The sequence below is a fragment of the Tenrec ecaudatus genome, chromosome 3 (assembly GCF_050624435.1).
Source record: "Tenrec ecaudatus isolate mTenEca1 chromosome 3, mTenEca1.hap1, whole genome shotgun sequence".
In the NCBI taxonomy this organism is placed as follows: domain Eukaryota; kingdom Metazoa; phylum Chordata; class Mammalia; order Afrosoricida; family Tenrecidae; genus Tenrec; species Tenrec ecaudatus.
In genome coordinates, this window is record NC_134532.1 from 71,991,519 (window position 1) to 72,012,040 (window position 20,522).

Sequence of the window (20,522 nt, forward strand, 5' to 3'; positions counted from 1 at the left end):
TTGTATGAGCCCCTAATAAAATGTAAAAAAAAAACTGCAAAGAACAGATAATGGGATTAGCATAATGTTAATAAAAAAACTGACAATGGAATAATTGTAATGTATTAAAAGTTGAATATAAGAAGCAGGCTAAAGAAAAAAAGGAAGCAGACTAGAACGTGGGGAAATGTTTTTTAAATTAGCTGGCAGGATCCAAACATCTAAAAACCCATCTCTCAATCATTCTACTATTGTTTGTGGTAGTGTTATTGAAAAAAAGCACACTAACTCTCTACCATTTTCACACAAGAGGTAACTTACCATATGAAGTCTTTCAACTAGTTTTTGATCCCCAAGGCAGTTGTTTGTATCAAACCAGGAATCAAAGTCCTAAATTAACAAACAAAAACCATCTTAAGATCAGAGAGAAATAATTTTAACTGTACTCTCGTTCCCTATATATAGCTTATACTTCTTGAATTGTGGTGAGGTATGTCACAAATATCATTTCTTATAAGCCCTTTGTAAAGCATTATAATATAAACAAATTTTAGAACTAATAGTTTAAAGAAATCATAATTCCTAAACACTTTTCCCCAAAACACCAACATGACAACTTTTACACTGGAAAGAATCCAGTTGCAATGCCAGTTTTATACATAATTAAAAATTATTTTTGAAAATCATCCTTTCTCACAGAAAGCTTAAAAACTAAAAGAAAACATTTAGTTTGTTTTCTAAGACCATTATCAACACAGTTTCTATAGGGCAATAATTGAGTACTTGAATAAAGGAAATTTCCCCATTATCTTCTAAACAAACATTTATTAGATTGCATAATCTTAGAATTCAGTATGTTTACAAAGACAAAGCATTAACAGATCATTAAATATACTGAAGTATCATTGTAGTAAGAAAAAAAATATCATAACCCAAAATACCAAAATATGTAATAATAGCAGATTTTTGGTAAATAGGTTTTCTCATTCATACAAAAATGATCCTTACTTTAACAAAATAAGTACTTTTTCAGAACTTTGTAGAGATTCAACTTCAGGCAAGAGCCAACAGTCATGCTACAGATCATCCACAACAAAGATACAAGTGACCTGATCAAACATCTTGGAACCCTGGGCTTCCGAGGAAAGGACAGAGAAGTGGACTGAAGACCAACTAGGGGAGCTGAATAAAATAAAACAGCCAGAGAGCAGACAAACTGGTGAACTGCCAGCATGCCTGCACCTCACTGCCATCCTGAGTGTGGGGTTGCTCCGACTTCACCATGTCATCTCATAACACTTTCAGGATCAAGAGATTCCTGGCCAAGAAACACAATCGGCGCATTCCCCAATGGATTCGAATGAAACCGGTAATGTCAGGTACAACTCCAGAGACGACACTGGAGAAGAACCAGGCTGGGTCTGTGAGGAGCCCCTGAGGGATGATATGGCACACATGCCGCATTTGCCCAGGCTCAAATCATGTTGTGTTGCATGAAGACTTTTGTCCCCATCTGATCAACTGAACTTCTATTGACAAATAATCTGGTTTATTCCTTGGTTTTTGCTTCTTCATCATGTTTTAACAATAAATAATGTCAGGCTGGTGGTTTGGAGGAGAAAAAAAAAGAATTCCAGACTGTGGCCACACTTGTACAGTGGTGGCTGGCCATGAGAAAGTGGGATCCTCTCTTGTTCCCTACATCCTCCTGCTGATCAGAAGTGTGTTCAACCCTCAACCAGCAACCAGTAACACCCTCTTTTCCACAGCAGTCACTTATCTGCTGGGTTTAAGGACTGCACTTCTGGTTTAATGTGTGACCTTGAAGACAAATCTCTAAATGCTAATTTGTTAGAGAAACAATCAGAAAAAGAAAACCTAAGACTTATATGGGATACCATGTAAAGGAATAATGTATTTGTGATTGGAATTCAAGAACAGGAATAGATAAGAAAAAGCACAAAGAAAATGATCAGAAAGTACTTTAAGAAAGTACTCCTAATCTAAAAATTATCAGAAAATTTTAAGAACACACTCCTAATCTCATGAACTACAGTAAGATATGTATTCAAGAAGCTGAAAGAGTCCCAAACAGGATAACCCCCAAAGGAAAACCATGACATAATCAGTTTCTAAAACCAAAAACAAAGAGAGAATTCTGAGCTCAGGAAAAAATGGAAAGTTATCTACAAAGAGGAACCAGAAAGACCAAACTCTGATTTCTCAGCTGAAACCATACAACTAAGAAGATAATGTGATAACACACACAAAACTCGGAGAGAAAAATAAAACTGCCAACCAAGAATCAGATACACAGAAGTGGCCCTCAAATACAAGGGCAAAAGGGCATTTTCCAGGTAAACAGAAGTCAGGGTCATGTTCGTTTTTTAAAGGGAGACTAAGTCTGGCCAGCCTTGCTTTCTGGCTGTACTTCCAAGAAAGATTTGTTTGTTCTGACAGTTCTGGGGACAATGAATATTTTTCACCATCACCATAAAACAAATTCTTCTTTGGTCTTCCTTATTCAACAACTTTCACTTGCACAGGAGGTGAATGAAAACACAACAGTGGGTTACATACTCGGATACTGAATGCAGGCCAATCTTCTGAAACCACCATCACCATTAGCGAAAGATCAGGCTATCTACTTCTTTAAAGATTTACATGACTGTATCCAAAGTACAACAAATATGCAAGACTGAAAAGAGGAAGCCAGATAGCAATTTGTAATCAAGAAAATTACAAAGAGAGGGAATGGTATAGTTTCAAAACTTCTAGAAGGAGAGGAAGTCAAATAGATTTCAGAACATTTTATATAAATGTAATGCTGGGAAACTATTCAAGCGGGGACAGAAAGACTGACAAATGAGACAGACATAGACACACATACAAAGGCTCAAAATTAAACTCTAGTAAACAACCCAGAAAGAAAAAATTATTATGAAATCATGTTAAAAAAATGGTTAGCCTGATTTCACCAAATGTGAAGGCCATCTTAAGGAAAGCTGGACTTAAAACTGGTAAATTCACTTAAATACTTTTGAACAGCACCTTAAAAACATGAACGGTCAACCAAAACAAAGTGAGGCCAACATGAACATCAAATAGGAAAAAGGCCTATGCCATTCCAGAGCAACAATTACTTAAAATAAGTTTAAAGCCAAAAAGCACAATAGTATTTCATAGAAATTATAATAGGGAACGCTAGGACAACTGCATAGGCAAATGAAAATTTATTTTGTAGTATTAGACAAAACATCACCCTGACTGTACCAAGAAAACAAAAAGTACTTACATCAGCTGAATTAAAGACATCCGGTAAGAGAAAGTTAAGAAGTGACCACAATTCATGCAAATTATTCTGAAGAGGTGTTCCCGTTAACAACAGTCGATTTGTAGTCTTAAATTCCCTCACTATTTCTGACAACTAAATAAAAAAAGTTATAGTAAGTAGTCTGCACACATTTTATAAAAATTTAAAGCAATACATAGCATTTCAAACTCAATATTACCTTAGATTTTTCATTTTTGATCCTGTGAGCTTCATCAATAACTAAGTACCTCCAATTAAACTTTTTGAACACAGACTTCTCTTTAATAAGCATCTCATAAGACGTTACACACACATCCCACTCTCCTGGTAATAAAACATCTCTAACAAAAGCAGCCTGCATAACAAAAGAAGAAAAAATTATGTAGACATTAAACTGTTCGTTAAGTATACTAATGCCAAGTAACCTAATATATAAAAGAGGGTGGAAATCCTAAAACTGGAAGGGTTCTAGTCGCTACATTATGCAACAAGCTCTAAAAATCGCAACACAAAACTTTAATCATTACTATCAGAGACAGCTTTATTAATAGTTAGTGGTGGGTAACTGAAAATTCCTTCTTTGCACAACTCCATTTGGCCTTATGATTCTTGAGAAAGGGTTACACAGCAGAAAACTTCAGATATAAAAAAGGCAAAGGACTAAAATAAACATTTTATTCTTTTGCGGTTCAGCAGATATATTAAAATATTTAAAACTCAAATCCTCCCCAATGAGATGGACTGAATAATAATAATTTTATAGTTGAAGTAAGTGAAAAGAGAATTTTAAGAAGTAGGCCGCAAATCATAAAAAGCACTCGGGGAAATTAAAGTACAGAATAAGGGTATAAAATCTAGAATAGTCACTATAATGGGGGATAAAAAAATTCAAAGTACGCCTTCCTTCAATACGGTATAAATAAAATTTTGAATCTGAGTCAAGCAGCTCTGATGGCAGTGAGCTGCGAACCCCCAGGTCAGCTGCTCCAAGGAGAAGGGCAGGTGGTCTGCTCCTATAAAGACTTAATGCCTCAGAAACATCCAAGAGCAGAGTTGTACTCTGTTTTGCAGGGTCACTATATGAGCTGAAATCCATTCAGTGGCATAGTTTGATTGGAGATACACTTTCAAAAGTGTTTTCATTTTTCTAAGTTTTCTTCCAAAAAGGGCTATGACAATCAATTTATATTTCAGCTTACCTGGGTAGAAATCATAAATAATACTGACTACTTTAACTGACTCAATCCATTTATGGATCATCTTAACCCACTATTCTATACTCTTACTTACACACATCAATCTAAAAATCCGACTCCATATATTGCAAACTACCTCACTCAAACCTACTTTTAAAACAAGAACAAAGACTTCTTCAATTATACTAGCATTCCCCAAAGGGTAAAGAAACCAACTATATTCTTTAAAGTGGATTATAGTCCATACTTCTTTTATCCAGTGTTTTTATTTTTAAAGTTTTATTGGCATATAATTCACCTTTAATTTAAAACAATTCAACGGTTTAAATATGTTAAAAAGAGCTATGTAATCACCACTTGCCATTTTAAAACATTTCTTCATTCTTGTAATTATTACTGTCATTGAGTTGACTCAGTCTTAGTGACTCTATAAGCAAGAAAGAACTGGACCTGAGTTTCTAAAACTCTGAGGGAGTAGAAAGCCATGTCTGCCTCCCATGGAGTGGCTGGTAGTTTCAAACTACTAACCTCAGCTAGTAGCCCAATATGTAACCAGGATACACATCATCTACTAAATAATGACGGTCTTAGAAACCCAGAGGCAGTTTCACCCTGTCCTACAGTATCACTATGAATCAGAATCAACTGGTTAATTTTTCGGTTTGAATGGTCATTATTATTATCTCATTGCGCCCCTAATCCCCGACATAACCCTACTCAACTCATGCACTGTCATGGAGTTGATCTTGTCTCATACTGACCCTATAGCACGGGGTAAAACTGTCTCTGTGGGTTTCCTGAGATGAACTCTTTATGGGAGTGGAAAGCATCTTTCTGCCCATAGTGAATGGTGGTTTTGAACAGTTGACCTCGCAACCCAGTAACAACTATAGGGTAACGACTATACTACTAGGAGTCCAGGATAGGTAAATCTAGAGGCAATAACAAAGAAGTCACAACCATAAGGAACTATTAATCTCTAATTTAAACTCTATAGATTTACCTGTACTGGATTTCATATAAAAAATTACACCCAAAAAAAACCAACAAGAAGTAACAGAGAAAAATACCCCCTATATACTCAAGTATAAGCTGACCCAAATATCAGCTGAGGCACCTAATTTTTTTTTTATATTTTATTAGGGGTTCATACAACCCTTATCACAATCCATACATATACATACATCAATTGTATAAAGCACATCCGTACATTCTTTGCCCTCATCATTTTCAAAGCATTTGCTCTCCACTTAAGCCCTTTGCATCAGGTCCTCTTTTTTTCCCCCTCCCTCCCCACTCCCCTTCCCTCATGAGCCATTGATAATTTATAGATTGTTATTTTGTCATATCTTACCCTATCCGGAGTCTCCCTCCCCACCCCTTCTCTGCCGTCCATCTCCCAGGGAGGAGGTCACATGTGGATCCTTGTAATCAGTTGCCCATTTCCAACCCACTCACCCTCCACTCTCCCAGTATCGCCCCTCACACCCCTAGTCCTGAAGGGAACATCCACACTGGATTCCCTGTGCCTCCAGCTCCCGTATGCACCAGTGTACAACCTCTGCCCTATCGAGTCCTGCAAGGTAGAATTCGGATCATGGTAGTTGGGGGAAGGAAGCATCCAGGATGTGGGGGAAAGCTGTGTTCTTCATCGGTACTACATCTCACCCTGACTGACCCTGACCCATCTCTTCTCCTAAACCCCTCTGTGAGGGGATCTCCAGTGGCCGACAAATGGGCTTTGGGTCTCCACTCTGCACTTTCCCCTTCATTCACTATGGTATATATAATTTTTGTTTTGCATGATGCGTTATACCTGGTCCCTTTGGCACCTCGTGATCGCACAGGCTGGTGTGCTTCTTCCCTGTGGGCTTTATTGCTTCTGAGCTAGATGGCCACTTGTTCACCTTCAAGCCTCTAAGACCCTAGACACTATCTCTTTTGATAGCCGGGCACAATCAGCTTTCTTCACCACATTTATTTGTTCGCCCGCTTTGGCTTCAGCAGTTGTTTCGGAGGGTGAGCATCGTAGAGTGCCAATTAAATAAAAGAAAGTATTCATGCATTGAGGGAGTGCTTGAGTAGAGGCCCAAGGTCCTTCCACCACCTTTAATACTAAACCTATAAATATAGACACATAGATCTATTTCCTCATCCTCATATATATATTTGCATATACATGTCTTTGTCTAGACCTCTACAAATGTCCTTTGACTTCTAGCTCTTTCCTCCATCTCCCTTGACTTTCCTCCTGCCCTACTACCATGATCCGTCCCCACCTGAGTTACAGCTATACCTCTTCTTTACGTAACCTTACCCTTGATCACTCCCACCTCACTACCATTTTGGGTCCCATGCTGTTCCCTTGTCCCTGTGTTTGTTAATACCACTTCCTTACCTCCCCCCCTCCATTTCCCCCTATCCCAAGTCCCCCGGAACTGTCGATCCTGTTGTTTTTCCTCCAGATAGTTCATCCAGCCTGTCTTATTCAGACAGACCTGTGGAGACAATAACATGCACGAAAACAAGACAGAGGAAAGCAAAGCAACAGTATACAACCAGACAACAAAACAACAAGAAACCACTGACAAAAAAACAAAACACATCAAGAAAGAAAAGCTTGTAGTTAGTTCAAGGATCATTTGTTGGCCCTTAGGAGTGTTTTCCAGTCCAGTCTGTTGGGGCACCACACCCTGAGGCACCTAATTTTACCACAAAAACTGCATTAAAAATGTGCTGAAAAACTCAGCTTATACTCAAGCCTATATGGGCGATTTTGGGCTTTCACTGTCGTCCATAGCCTTCTGCAAATCAGTTGCTCAGAATTTAAGCTCTAAATCCCTCCTCTGATCTTGTATTTTATTATTTATAATGCTTGGAGGACAGTAGGGAGTGTGCTTGTTCCAGTAGACTTAGATGGCTGTTTGTTTTTCGATGAGCCTTTTAAGATTCTACTTGCTATTCTTTCTGATAACCAGGTACTATGAGATTTTTTTCACACACTTTGCTAAAGCAACTTTATCTTGAGTATTGACTTCATGAAGGCCAAGCATTTAGTAGGGCCACATTGTATGAACTAATTGTTAAAATTAGAGCTTCCAATTAAGTGTGAACTCAAATTCCATTTGTATATCTAAAATTTATATATATCCCTGGTTCACTTGAGAGGCAATAGTAACAGCTTGGTGAAAAAAAATTTAAGTAACAGTGATCTAGCCAATAATTTAGATTTTAAAGTACCATTGAGAAAAATAAATATATATATACACATACATACACACATATACAGAAAGGCTTTTTAGACTGAAATACATGGGATATACTCACTTATACAGGTTAAAAACTTAAGTAATAAGAAAACAATGAGTTAGGCACAAAGCAATCAATTCAATAATGCTCACTCACTGAGGCAAAACCATGTCTGCAGAACTAGACATTTCACAACAAAGCTAAGTATGAAAATTGCAAGTATATGGTTATTTAAGTTGCCAATTATTGGGCAGTATAATTCTTAAGCATCATGATAATTTGTAAATTAACAAATGTAAAAAACAAGATTGTTGGATGTCTTTTGCCTTTATTCCTCCTATAGCCATTCTCCAATTCTGAATTCACATTCTTTTAATGAAAACATATAATGAAATAGAACAAACTTACTCTTTGTTCTTTATCCCCTATCAAACACACAGATCTAAGTGTCGGCACCCATCTCTTGAATTCACTCATCCAATTGTGTAATGTTGACTTTGGAACTAAAACCATATGAGGTCCAGGAATGTTTCTATAATGCTTCATGTACCCAAGAAGAGAAATTGTTTGAAGAGTCTTTCCCAGGCCCTGAAAGATTTCAAAACAAGCACAATAAAATGAGCAAAACCAAAATTTCACGTTTAAACCTGTGTATGCATGTATCTATGTATGAATGTTACAAAATAAAAACATACGTGTAATAGCTAACATGAAGGATCTTAATGTGTTCAATTATAAGTGTTACATCTTTTAATCTTTATAAGTCTATGAAGGGAGGTACTATTATTATCATCCACCTAAGGCTCAGAAAGTTTAATTAAGTAATTTCTCAGGGTCACCCAGCAGAGCTAGAACTGAATCTTTCACTTCTTGACGCCATATCTTTTCCAAGCAAGTATTTTTAGCACATGTCACAAAAAAATATTTAAACATATATAAATAGTGACTAACATACAAGAATTAAAATGTTTTAAAATATATGAAAACTGAAAAGAGTTGGCATCATGGGAAAAATTATTGCTGATAAAAACATCTGAAGACCTCAATTTTTAAAATGAATATTCAAGCTTGTTATTAACAGTTTACTTTTTTGCATAAATGGTATTTGTAAAATTTAAACAAAAGCTTATTTCTCACAATAAATTTAGATAACTTTAATACTTGCAGATGATTAATTTCTTGTACTTTGAAATCCTATTTATGTAGCCTAACTAGTAATAATAGTCTAAGGGTAAATTTTGTAATGTCCTAGATTGGCAATATTAATAACAAAGTTTTCTTTCATAAACTCAATGGTCTAAGATATTTTGCAAAATAATCCCCTTCCCCCACCAATCTAGTTCTTAAAAAACCATAAATCACATACCATTTCATCTGCAAGGATACCATTGATGCCATTTTCATATAAAGATATAAGCCAATTTAAGCCTCGGACCTGATAATCTCTCAATTTGCCCCATTTCACATCTGAAAATAGAACAGGAAAAGACATTTTTAAAGAAAAAAATTACAAATAATCAAGTGACTTCATCTAATACCCAACTGTTTTAACTTGGGGGTACACATGACTACTCTGACTTTCCTATCATCTAAATAAGATATTTGGCAAGTTGTAGGTCACAAAACAGTTTTGTACCAGTTTGTATTAGGGCAGGGCTGTGGTCCTAGAAGCTTACCATTAGATCATAGTCAAAACTAGCAGGGTTGTTTACAATAGACAGATTTCAGCACAGCTCTCAGACTAGGAATAAAAACCTAGAAAAACACTTCTTAAAAAATTGGCCACCAAAAACCTGATTGGTATCAGAACAGAGTCAGATATAGTGACAGAAGAGGGCGTCCTAAGTTGGAACCTATTCAAAGACTGGGGAAAAGCTGCCTCCATAAATCGGTCCACCTTAATGATATAGATGGAGTAAAGCTCTCAGACCTTCATTTACCATTGTATAAAAACCAGAAAAGGAATTTGCTGAATAGGATCTTAAATTGGAATTCAAAATTGGAATTGTAAAAATGGAACTCCTAAAGATTGAAAATGACTGGTGTTGGACATTTTTAAGCAGTCATACAATCTAGTATGTCAGGAATGACAAATTGAAGTAGAATAGTGTTTAGTTCATAAGCATTGGGAAAATGAAATACTGTCAGTGAAGTTAAATTTAGCATCCTAGCATTTGAACTCCCTTATGAATCATTTAAATTTTGCTTTAGTTTTTAATATTTTGCTCTTCCAAAAGAGGTTTCTGTTTGTTTTAAGTTTTTCTGTGTCATACCAATCCAGGACAGGTAAATCTAGAGACAGTAATGGTTCCTTGCAGGCATGACAAGGGAGACTGGATGGAAATGGGAATCTAATAACAAGGAACACAAGAATGAAGAAAATGTTCTAAAACTGATTGAGGTGATGACTGTACAGCTCCTCTTAATGTGATTGAACTATTAGATTAAATGATATGAATTACATACGCCAAAGAAACCATTTTTTAAATTTTAGTAAATAAGGACCAGTGACAAGTGGAATTTAATAAAAAAGGGCAGTACAAGAAGGAATTCACAGGGATTTAATCAACCACTTCTGTGAAGAGATGATGAAGTTTGGTATCATCAGTCAGATTAAGGTGAGGGTCGGTCTACTGAACAGATTGTAAATTTGATGTAACGAACACTAATGACCAATACTAGATGAGTTGTCGGATGGCATCAGGACATCATACATAAAGAAAACAGTGCATTTAAAAGATGGGAAAGAAACATCCAAAATGGGTGTAGCAAGAGACTGTGAAGCTTGCTTTTTAATGCAGAGTAGTCAAGGTAAAAGGATGAAATGATAGAATAAATTTGCTAAACAGAGAATTTCAAAGGGTGGCTGAAGAAGACAAAGTATCATAATGAAATATGAAAAGAGCTACATAGAAAATCAAAAGAAAGAAAATGTTCAGCATTCCTCAAGGTAACAACTAAACATGCGAGACGTGAATGACACAGAGAGCACCAAGAGGGTAGGACTAAAGTCACTATACCAAAAAGAACTTGTCGGCACTTAACCATTTCAGGAGGCAGCCTGTAATCAAGAACCAATGGTAAAGAAAAAGGGTCAGTAATGGGGTGAATGCCAAAGGAAATATTTCAGCAAACTGATGCACCACTAGAAACACTATGCTATGCTTAGAAATCTGGAAGACAACAATCTGGCCAACTTATTGGAAGAGATCTGTATTTGTGCCCATTGAACAGGAAAAAAAATTCCATAAAATGAAGAAATTATCAATCAGTGTCATTAACAATCGTACAAAAATAAAGTTTTGCTAAAGATAGTTCAAAAGAAGTTACAGCAGTACATTGATAGACTGTCAGAGGCTCAAAAAAAATCAGAAGAGGATCTGGAACAAAGGGTATGACTGCTGTCTGATTGATCTGAGCTGAAAGCAGAAAATAACTTGAAAGCTGGTTACACCTGTTTTATTGACTACATAGGTATTTAACTAGATCATAACAAATTTATGTCGTTCTTAGGTGCTAAATCACATCACTTCCAACTCATAGCAACCTTATATACAACAGAACAAAACGGTGCCCAGCCGTGCACCATCCTCGCAATGGTTACATTTGAATCCATTGTTGGAGCCACTGTGTAAATCCATTTCCTTGAGGGGCTTCCTCTTTCTTGCTAACCTTCTACAGTACTGAGCTGCTGTTGGCTTTGAACTGCCAACCATGCAGATCACAGATCATACCACACCACCAGTACTAGGCACTACACATGAATAATGAATAAGACTCAGTCCTGTCCTAAGGCAGCTATAGTTGAATAGGGATAATTAGACAATTACAATACAGGATAATATATGCTCACAGAATTAACTACAGGATACTTGGCACAACCCAGTATGATGTCCCTTTTTTCAGAAACTGGTTATCTCCTGACTTGGAGCCCCAAATGGCATAGTGGTTTTGTTTTGGGCTACTAACCACAAGAGGGCAGTCGTCTAAAACCACCAGAGGAATCAAGGCTTTCTTTCATACTCCCATAAAAATTTAGTCGCTGTAACCCACAGAGGCAGTTCTACACTGTCCAATAAGATCTCTGAGTTGGAACTGACTTGATGGCAGTGAGTTTGGTTTTTGGTTTGGTCCCCCCTTATAACATACCCAAAATATGTGAGACTAAGTCTTGCTAGCCTTTCTTCTCAGCGTATTCTGGTTGTACTTCTTAAGACAGATGTGTTTGTTCTTCAGCAGTCCACAGTACTTTCAATATTCTTCACCAGCACCATAACCCAAAGGCATCTAGTCTTCTGTGGTCTTCCTTACTCAAGGTCCAATTTACACATGCATATGAGGAGGCTAAAAATACCATGTCTGGCCCAGGCTCAAGTCCTCAAAGTGCCTTCTGATTAATCTTCAACACTTTTAAAGAGATCTTGTGCTGATTTACCCAATGTAATATGTTGCTTGATTTCTTGAATGCTACTTCCATAAGCATTGACTATGGATTCCTAAGGTGAAAACCTTACAAATAGCAGCATTATGGGTAATTTTAAAGAATGGAAATTCCAAGACAACTGTGCTTATGCATCGCCTGTACATAGACCAGGGAAAACTCATTCGAACAGAACAAAGGGATATTACATGGTTTAAGATCAATTCAATCTGCATACTGAGCATATCATCTGAGAAACCAGACCATATAAAAAAGACCATGAGGACTAACAACAACCTGAGCTATGCAGATGATACTACAACATTGCTTACTGAAACTGAGAGGACCTGGCGCATTTACTGTTGAAATCTGACTGGTTGTCAGCATGAGTTACATCTTAACGTAGCGAAAACAAAAATCCTCACACAACTGGACCAGTGAGAAATATAAGGACAACTAAGAAATGATTGAAGTTATCAAGGATTTCATTTTATTTGGAATTAAAAGCAATGCCCACGCAAACAGCAATCAAGAAATCAAATATACTGTATTGGGAAAATCCGATGAAAAAATGAAGTGTCATTTAGAGGAATATGTTAAGCCCGACCTAAACAGCAGTATGCTCAATTGCCTCGTATGCATGAGACTGCAGGACATTAAGACCAATGAAGAACTGATGCCCTTGGAGTATGATGCTGGCAAAGAACATTAAATACACCAGGGTGTGCCAGAAGAACAAACCTGTCATAGAAGTATGGCCAAAACGCTCCTTAGAAATGAGGACGGTGAGACTTCACTTCATGGACTCTGAATATGATATCAGGAAGAAGCAGTCCCTGCGGGAGGACATCATGCCTACTAAGTAAAGAGTGTTAGCAAATTTTAAAAGGAAGACCGTTCTAGATTCACACATACAGCAGCTAACAAAACAGATTGAAACATAACAAGTATAGGAATGACAGAGGACCAGCCAGTGTTCAGCTATGTTGTGTGAAGGGGATCACTGGGAGTCAGAGCCAACGTGAGGTCATGAATAACTAACTCACTTGAAGTAGCTGTTGAAATCTTGAGTAAAGTAGGTAGTAATGACCATGAAAGATAAACAAGGAACCCTAAGTGTTGGAGAACCCAGCCCAAAGTTGTTTCTTATTTATAGGTATCAGAATACTATTCCAGTCACTCAGTTCCCATATTCTGGCCCTAGGTACTGACTAATCTTTATCATTTCCTTTTTAAAGCTACTACAAGTGTTTGTATTACAAGTTAGAACCTTTCAAAAAGACATAGGGGTTCTCTGGTGATTTTGATCCCTTCCTTGTAAATACAAAGGAAATTCTGTTTTTAAAAATCCTGCAGAAACACATCTCTTTCAGTGTTTTTTATATACTGGCCATTATCCCAGGCTAATTACCAAGCATACGCTCCACAATTACCTGTGTTATTTCTGGTTTTTTAATTACTGTTTTCTTTAACGCATACATTTTCCAGTCTCTACTGAATACCATTTCTAATAAAAAGCCAACCAAGACTAGGGAAATTAATTACAAAGCAGGAATGCAAGAAATAAATTACCCAAAAAATCCAATGTTTCCACATAGTATAATACCTCACCTCTTGCATCGTACAAACTGATTATTCGGTACCCAAAACAAAGCCTTAAAACAGACTGAATGAATTTCTAACCAGTTATCTATGTGACTAAAGTTCAGTTTGCAACAAACCCTAGGATATGGTACAAATAACCATTCCCTATATAAAACTTTATAAATTATTTTATGCTTGCAACTCTTGTAATAGCACAAACTAATCTTCAAAATGAGGAACAAAAATTGTTGAGCTTCAGCAAAAACAAAGGGAAGCTCTGTGCCACCAATCAAAATTATAAATAAAATTTAAACCTATGTTTTCTTTTGGAAAATCACTAATTAAATTTCAGGGCAAAATTTTTTTATAAAAACCATCAGGTGAAGAATAATCAGATCTTCATGACTTCTTTTTAAAAACATTCATTTGGTTTTATCTCAATCAAATAGAAAACAAAACACCATTCCTAGCTGTACATTTAAAGTAGCAACAACATATAGGTATTTTATATACTTAAGTAATATATCACTACTATCACATTGATATACTATCAACTCTAGTTTTAAACAAAGCTAAGGTTTACTCTACAATTTAAAAAGATTACTAAATTATACCTGAGACAAATAAAAAACATTCAAACGATACCTAAAAGTACGTTATTTTTCAGTCAAGTAATAAAACATTTCACATACATGATGGAGAGTCTTCAAATCGAGTGCAAACATTAGTTGCTTTGGAGCTTTCTGTTAATAGTTCTTCATCCTCTTCTTGTTCCGTTCTACGGTGTCGGTAACTGTCAAGTTTAAAATAAAATCAAACAATTTAAATTTTGAGCTACTATTTCAACTGAACTGTTAAGTTTACCAATATTCCATTTTTTAAAAAGCACTTAAAGCCTAAATAGTGAATACCAGAAGTTATCACTAAATTTAAATCTGAAATAGTGTAAGCAGTTAAAAAACTATTGTATCTTAGGTTATAGTATAGTACCTTAGGTTAACCTGGAATCCAACTTATCACCTTGTTTTTAGAAATTACTAAGTATCTTGACAGAGAAAAAGAGTTATCTAAGAATTATACTTTTCTTATATGGTTGGACCCAAAATCTGGACATAAGATTTTAAGCAGCGACTCACCAGGATTCTAATGACAGTTACACAAAACACTTTAAAAAATCATTTTATTGGGGGCCCATACAGCTCTTATCACAATACATGCATACATCCATTGTGTCAAGCACATTTGTAAATATGTTGCCATATCATTTGCAAAACATTTTCTTTCTACTTGAGCCCTTGATATCAGCTCAATTATCCCCCTCCCCCACCCTCCCTCCCTCATGATCCCTTGGTAACTTTTTTTTCATAGCCTACACTGACAACTATCTCCCTTCACCCACTTTTCTATTGTCCCCTGGGAAGGGATTATATGTAGATCATTGTGATCAGTTCCCCCTTTCTCCCCACACCTTTCTTCCCCTTCCCCTCCTGGTATCACTACTCTCATTATTGGTCCTGAGGGGTTATTTATCTGTCCTGGATTCCGTGTTGTGGGCTCTTACCTGTACCAGTGCACATGCTCTGTTCCAGGCAGATTAGTAAGGTAGAACTGAGGTCATGATGGGTCATTAAAGAACTAGGGGAACACTATGTTTTATTGGTGCTATACTACATCCTAATTGGCTCATCTTTTTGTGACCCTTCTGTAAGGGATGTCCAATTGTCTACAATTTGGGTCTACAAAAAGGCTTTGGGTCGCCACTCCGCATCAAAAAACTTTTTAAATAGGCATGTCCAGCTATTACCCACAGAAGTCAGATATGTTTCCATAAAACTAATTTTCTGAAGCCCTATTATTGAAGGTTTCTTATTCTCCAAAGCTTCTCATTCAGTAAAACTTACTACCCAATTCTGAAACTCTCCATTTTATAACTACATACCTTCCATCAGGAGCCTTGGTTGTTACAACCAATAAATTATATAATGCTATAAACTGAGCTGCTAACCGCATTAAGGTGAGTAGGATTTGAACCCACCAAGTGCTCCTCAGGAGAAAATATGCTTTCTGTTCCTGTCAAGATTTAAAATCTCAGAAACCCAAAGGGGCAGTTCTACTCAATCCTATAAAGTCAGTATTAGCTGGAACAGACTCTATGGCACTGAATTTGGTTTTATTTTCTTTTATCTTTAATAAAGATGTTTGATCTACAGACAATAAATTCTACTACTGAGATGTCTAAATCTATTTTCTATGTTATATTATATACCAAGCAAAAAAAATTACAATTACTTGTACTATCCATTCCCTGACATCATTTCATGATGCATGCTTTCAAAACTACATGCTTGGTACCCTTCTTATATGTCACTATGGTTGTTATAACCAATAAATTATATAACGCTATAAAACTAAGGCATTATGCATACCAACTTCATTACACACTTATGGCTAATTCCTGCCAAACCAACTGAAGTAGTAAAAATACAACACTGAAACGTTTTGTTGTTGCTAAATTTAAAAGTGATTTAATGTCTTGTTTTCAAGACTGCAATGTCTTGTTTTCGACTGCTGTACTACTAGTTGGTGACTGAAAACTCATCAAGCAGTATTGTGGAAGACCTGGAGATCTGCTTATGTAAAATTATAGCTGAGAAATCACTATGGAGCAGTTCTACTCTGAAACACCCACGGTCGCCATTACTTGGATTAGATAGTTAATAGTTTATTGTGCCAACCTGGCCGATAAATAAGTGGAGTTAATTGAAGGGCAGAGAGATAAATGGCTTGGTGTGCCTCGCCTTTCTAGTTCTCGGGTCTCTTGCTTTCTGATTGTCAGACCAGGTGCAGGTGCCTTAGCCAGTTCCCTGCTTCAGCGGGTAAGGCTCACTTCCTGCAAGACATCCCTGAGAAGATGCATGGACCTACCCCCAAGCAGCCCTGGGTGCTGGAGCAGCTGTGTGGAGACCCCTGCCAGAGCTGAGATGCTTACACGTTCACTGATTCAGCTTTCCTCCTGAAGTTGGCATCAGTGCATGTGTTTTGTGAGATGGAGAATTTCGTGGACTGGTGACAAACATACGAGCTAATGTTAGACTTGTGGGCTTGGGCAGCACTGAGTTGGGATGTTTTCTTGATGCTCACTTAACCTTTATATAAAACTCTCTCTTATACATGAGTTTCTGTGGATTTGTTTCTCTAAAATACCCAGACTAATACACTTGGAATTGACTTAGTAGTGAATAGCAAGGCTTTTACAGAACTGATTAGATTTTTAGATTATTTAGAATACTCAAAATTACTCACTCGCCAACTGATAATAAGTTCTGTTTCTCATCCTTTTTTATTCGTGGACGTCCTGGTTTCATCTTCAAAGGTGAAGTTGGCGTTTTCTGAGCAGCAGGTTGAATGAAATGTGCAAACAGTTCTGTTTGCTTCAATAAATACTCAAATCTATTTGCACGGTCAGTTTGCTGAAGAAGAAAAAATTAAAGATACATTTGATCAGCCATCAATAAAACTTCACATTATCAAATTTTTGAGATGCCTCCATTTAATGAACTCAGCAATAAAAAAGAACAAATTACTGACCCAAGGATGAAAGTCAAAAAGATGTTAATTTTAACAAGCCACATAGGAGACTACATAAGAGCTCAAAGACACTAGTGAATAACTAAAAGATAATGGCATGTTCTCCCTGTTGTACATGATTAAACCCAGTATTATTCTACTCAAATCAAACTCTAAAAATGACAAAATGAATGCAAGAAAGCAGATCTGAAATGATGGGAATAAGGAACTGAATGTAAGTGGCAATTTGGTAAAACCACTTTATATAATCATGACAGTTCAATGACTGTCTTTGAAAGCCAATCATTATTGCTACAAAATCCCAGAAACCTGTATCAAGCAAGTCTAAATGAGAAACTAGTATTTCTCAGTACAGCTGCCATCCAGGACTACAAACTTACGAAGATGCTAAGTTTATCTCTAACCCTTCCACGAACAATTCTGCACTCAATTTACACCATCTCAGAAAGTCATCCAGGGGCTCAAACTGCATTCCTTTTAAATGTTTTGAGAAAGAAAACGTGAAAAGTCGAAACAAGGGTTGCAGAATGCATGAGATGCAGTAACATTTCCAGAATCCACAGCACAGCTCTTGTTGCCCCTTGCAAGAATGAATAAGCAGGTACACTATGATGGGAGAAATTCCTAGGCACAGCTTTCCTGGCCTATTTCTCACCTGAGCAGTTTTCAAGTTTCACAAATTTCTAATAAGACCCTGTGATCATCCTGTGTCCTTCACGGAAATCTATCAAGGTTTCATGTATACATTTGGAAATCTTAGATCGGTGACCTCTCCAATCGCCTCAAGTGCAACGTTTGACTGGACTTTTTTAAATACTCTAATGAGGCTAGTCTTCCACTGCTTAAACATATTTCGTTTGACATAAACCTGTCTGCAGCATGAATTGAAACCGTAGTAGCAATGCTTTTACTTACCCTTGCATCTGTCACTGAATTCTAGGCATAAAACTACCATATTTGTTATCATAAATACAGCCCCCCCACTCCAAACAAAAAAGTTTTAGAAGTCAGACACTGAACAATAAAAGTAAATATATTCAACAGTAGGAGGAAAATTCATTGATCAATCAAGAGTTAGTCTACTGGATTAGTGTCAATTTTTTAAAAAATTATCAGTTTAAAAATTGTTTTAGATAATGAAGTATTATCTCATTTGTTGGTATCAAAACCACTCCTTCCTTTCATATCTGCCACCTGTCACACTTTTAACTATTCCCTACTAGCAAACGTTTGAAATTTCCACTTTTAGAATGAATTTTAAAAAGGTAAAAAGCATCCAAACATTGTAATGCAGCAAATGGAACATATTTTTTAAAGTCGAACTCACTTTAAAATATCACACGACTGTAAAAGTTAAGACCAACTTACTATGCAGAAAGTATGTGATATTTCACTGCATCGCAATGGCAAAAGGTTGTTAAAGAAATCCAATCTGTACAATAATAGCAGTGAGAAACCCTAATGAAAGATGAACACATTTCTCTCTGGTAATGTTCTACACATAGGGAGACTAAGCCTTTTCCTTTTTGAAAATTACAAACTGATTAAACATTGAATTGACACTTTTTTTTTCCAATGGGGAAAGAAGCCCAAAACATGCATGCAACGCTAAGATGTTGACCAGGAAATAAAGCTGTGTGCTTAGAATTATACAAGCTTTGGAAATCAACCCAGAGGATATTGGGTCCTCAGACATTAAAGAAATGGTTTTGAACATTAAAAGCTTTTCTACAGTATTCAAAAATGACTTTAGTCTTCACAATTTCAAAATATTTTCCAATCAGCAATATCATCTTTAAAAGTTGTTCAATTCAACAAATTGTTGTGTCTATCAGAAGTGAAGTACTTTTTTTCCATGTAAAGTTTTCATTACAATCCAGTACTGAAAAGAAACAATTGTTCAATTATGTAAATTTGTCAGAAGGCTTAAGTTTTCAAAATTAAAATAAAGCAAGGTTAAGGAGCTAAGGATCTGGAGTGGAACTAAAATTTTTACAAAAATGGTCATGATTAGCCTAACTGAGGTGAACTTTCATGATTGGGGGGGGGGGGGCTGAGATGTAAAACTTAAGATCACACCTTTCCAAAAAAAGGAACTTTCAAGGGGCTCCAAATGTCTTGCTTAATACTTGTATTACATGTTAATCATATGCCAATAAAACTGTTAAAGACAAAAAACCTGTTAAACAAAAAAAGAAATAACCTGTGCATGCAGACATCATAGGTACAGTAGAAATCACTAAGCTAAGCGGGGAAGAGAAGAGATGATGACTTACAGCCTTGGAAACCCACAGGGGCAGCTCTACCTTGAACTAGAGTCACCATGATGTGGAACGGAATTGATGGCAATGATGAAATGGAACTGCTAAGCAACAATGAATGTCCAGTTGAGCAAAAACTAAATTTACCTTGGTCTCCACCAGTACTATTACTTAGTTTTCATCAGTAGTGCTCAGCATCGGGGATTCAAAAATTGAGCAGATAGCAAAACTTGCTAATAGAAAATAGCAGATGAGAAAGTGACTACCGATTTAGAATAAATTTTTTAAGTGAAAACACAGGGAAATAAAGTTGGCACTGAAAACCTTGGAAGAAATGAAAAGCGATTAACAATAAAGGTCACCGTGAAGATGAAAAGTACTGTGGAATGTCACTGAAAACCTCCTACAATAGCCAGAGAAGTGTCATAAAGATTAGTTTCTACTTAAATATGAAAGTGTCTACTTGTTTTTGTGCATGTTATTATCTCTGCAGGTCTGTCTAAATAAGATAGGCTGGATGAACTATCTGTAGGAAAAACAACAGGACACACAGTTCCGGGGGGACTTGGGATAGGGGGAGGTGGGGGGTAAGGAAGTGGTGTTAACAAACCCAGGGACATGGGACCAAGGGATCCAAATTGATGGTGAGGTGGGAGTGGCAGGCCTGGTAGGGAATGATCAAGGGTAAAGTAAGGAAGAGGTATAGCTGTAACCCAGGTGGGGATGGACCATGACAGTGGGACAAGAGGAAAGTCAAGGGAAACAGGAAACAGCTAGGAGGCAAAGGGCATTTATAGAGGTCTAGACAAAGACATGTACATATGCAAATATATGATGGGGAAATAGATCTATGTGCCTATATTTATAGGTTTAGTATTAAGGTGGCAGAAGGACCTTGGGCCTCTACTCAAGCACTCCCTCAATGCATGAAG

General features: G+C 36.7%; 1 protein-coding gene across 1 annotated transcript in view; it reads right to left on the reverse strand.

Annotated features, from left to right (window-relative positions):
• SMARCA5 (SNF2 related chromatin remodeling ATPase 5) overlaps positions 1–20,522 on the reverse strand; it is a 48,558-nt gene that overhangs the window by 19,288 nt on the left and 8,748 nt on the right. Inside the window, exons 3-9 of the mRNA XM_075543746.1 lie at positions 17,045–17,211; positions 14,434–14,534; positions 9,104–9,204; positions 8,146–8,325; positions 3,492–3,647; positions 3,275–3,406; positions 301–369 (exon numbers count right to left, since the gene is read on the reverse strand). Coding sequence (XP_075399861.1) covers positions 301–369; positions 3,275–3,406; positions 3,492–3,647; positions 8,146–8,325; positions 9,104–9,204; positions 14,434–14,534; positions 17,045–17,211 — 906 coding nt within the window. The remainder of the gene's footprint in view (positions 1–300; positions 370–3,274; positions 3,407–3,491; positions 3,648–8,145; positions 8,326–9,103; positions 9,205–14,433; positions 14,535–17,044; positions 17,212–20,522) is intronic.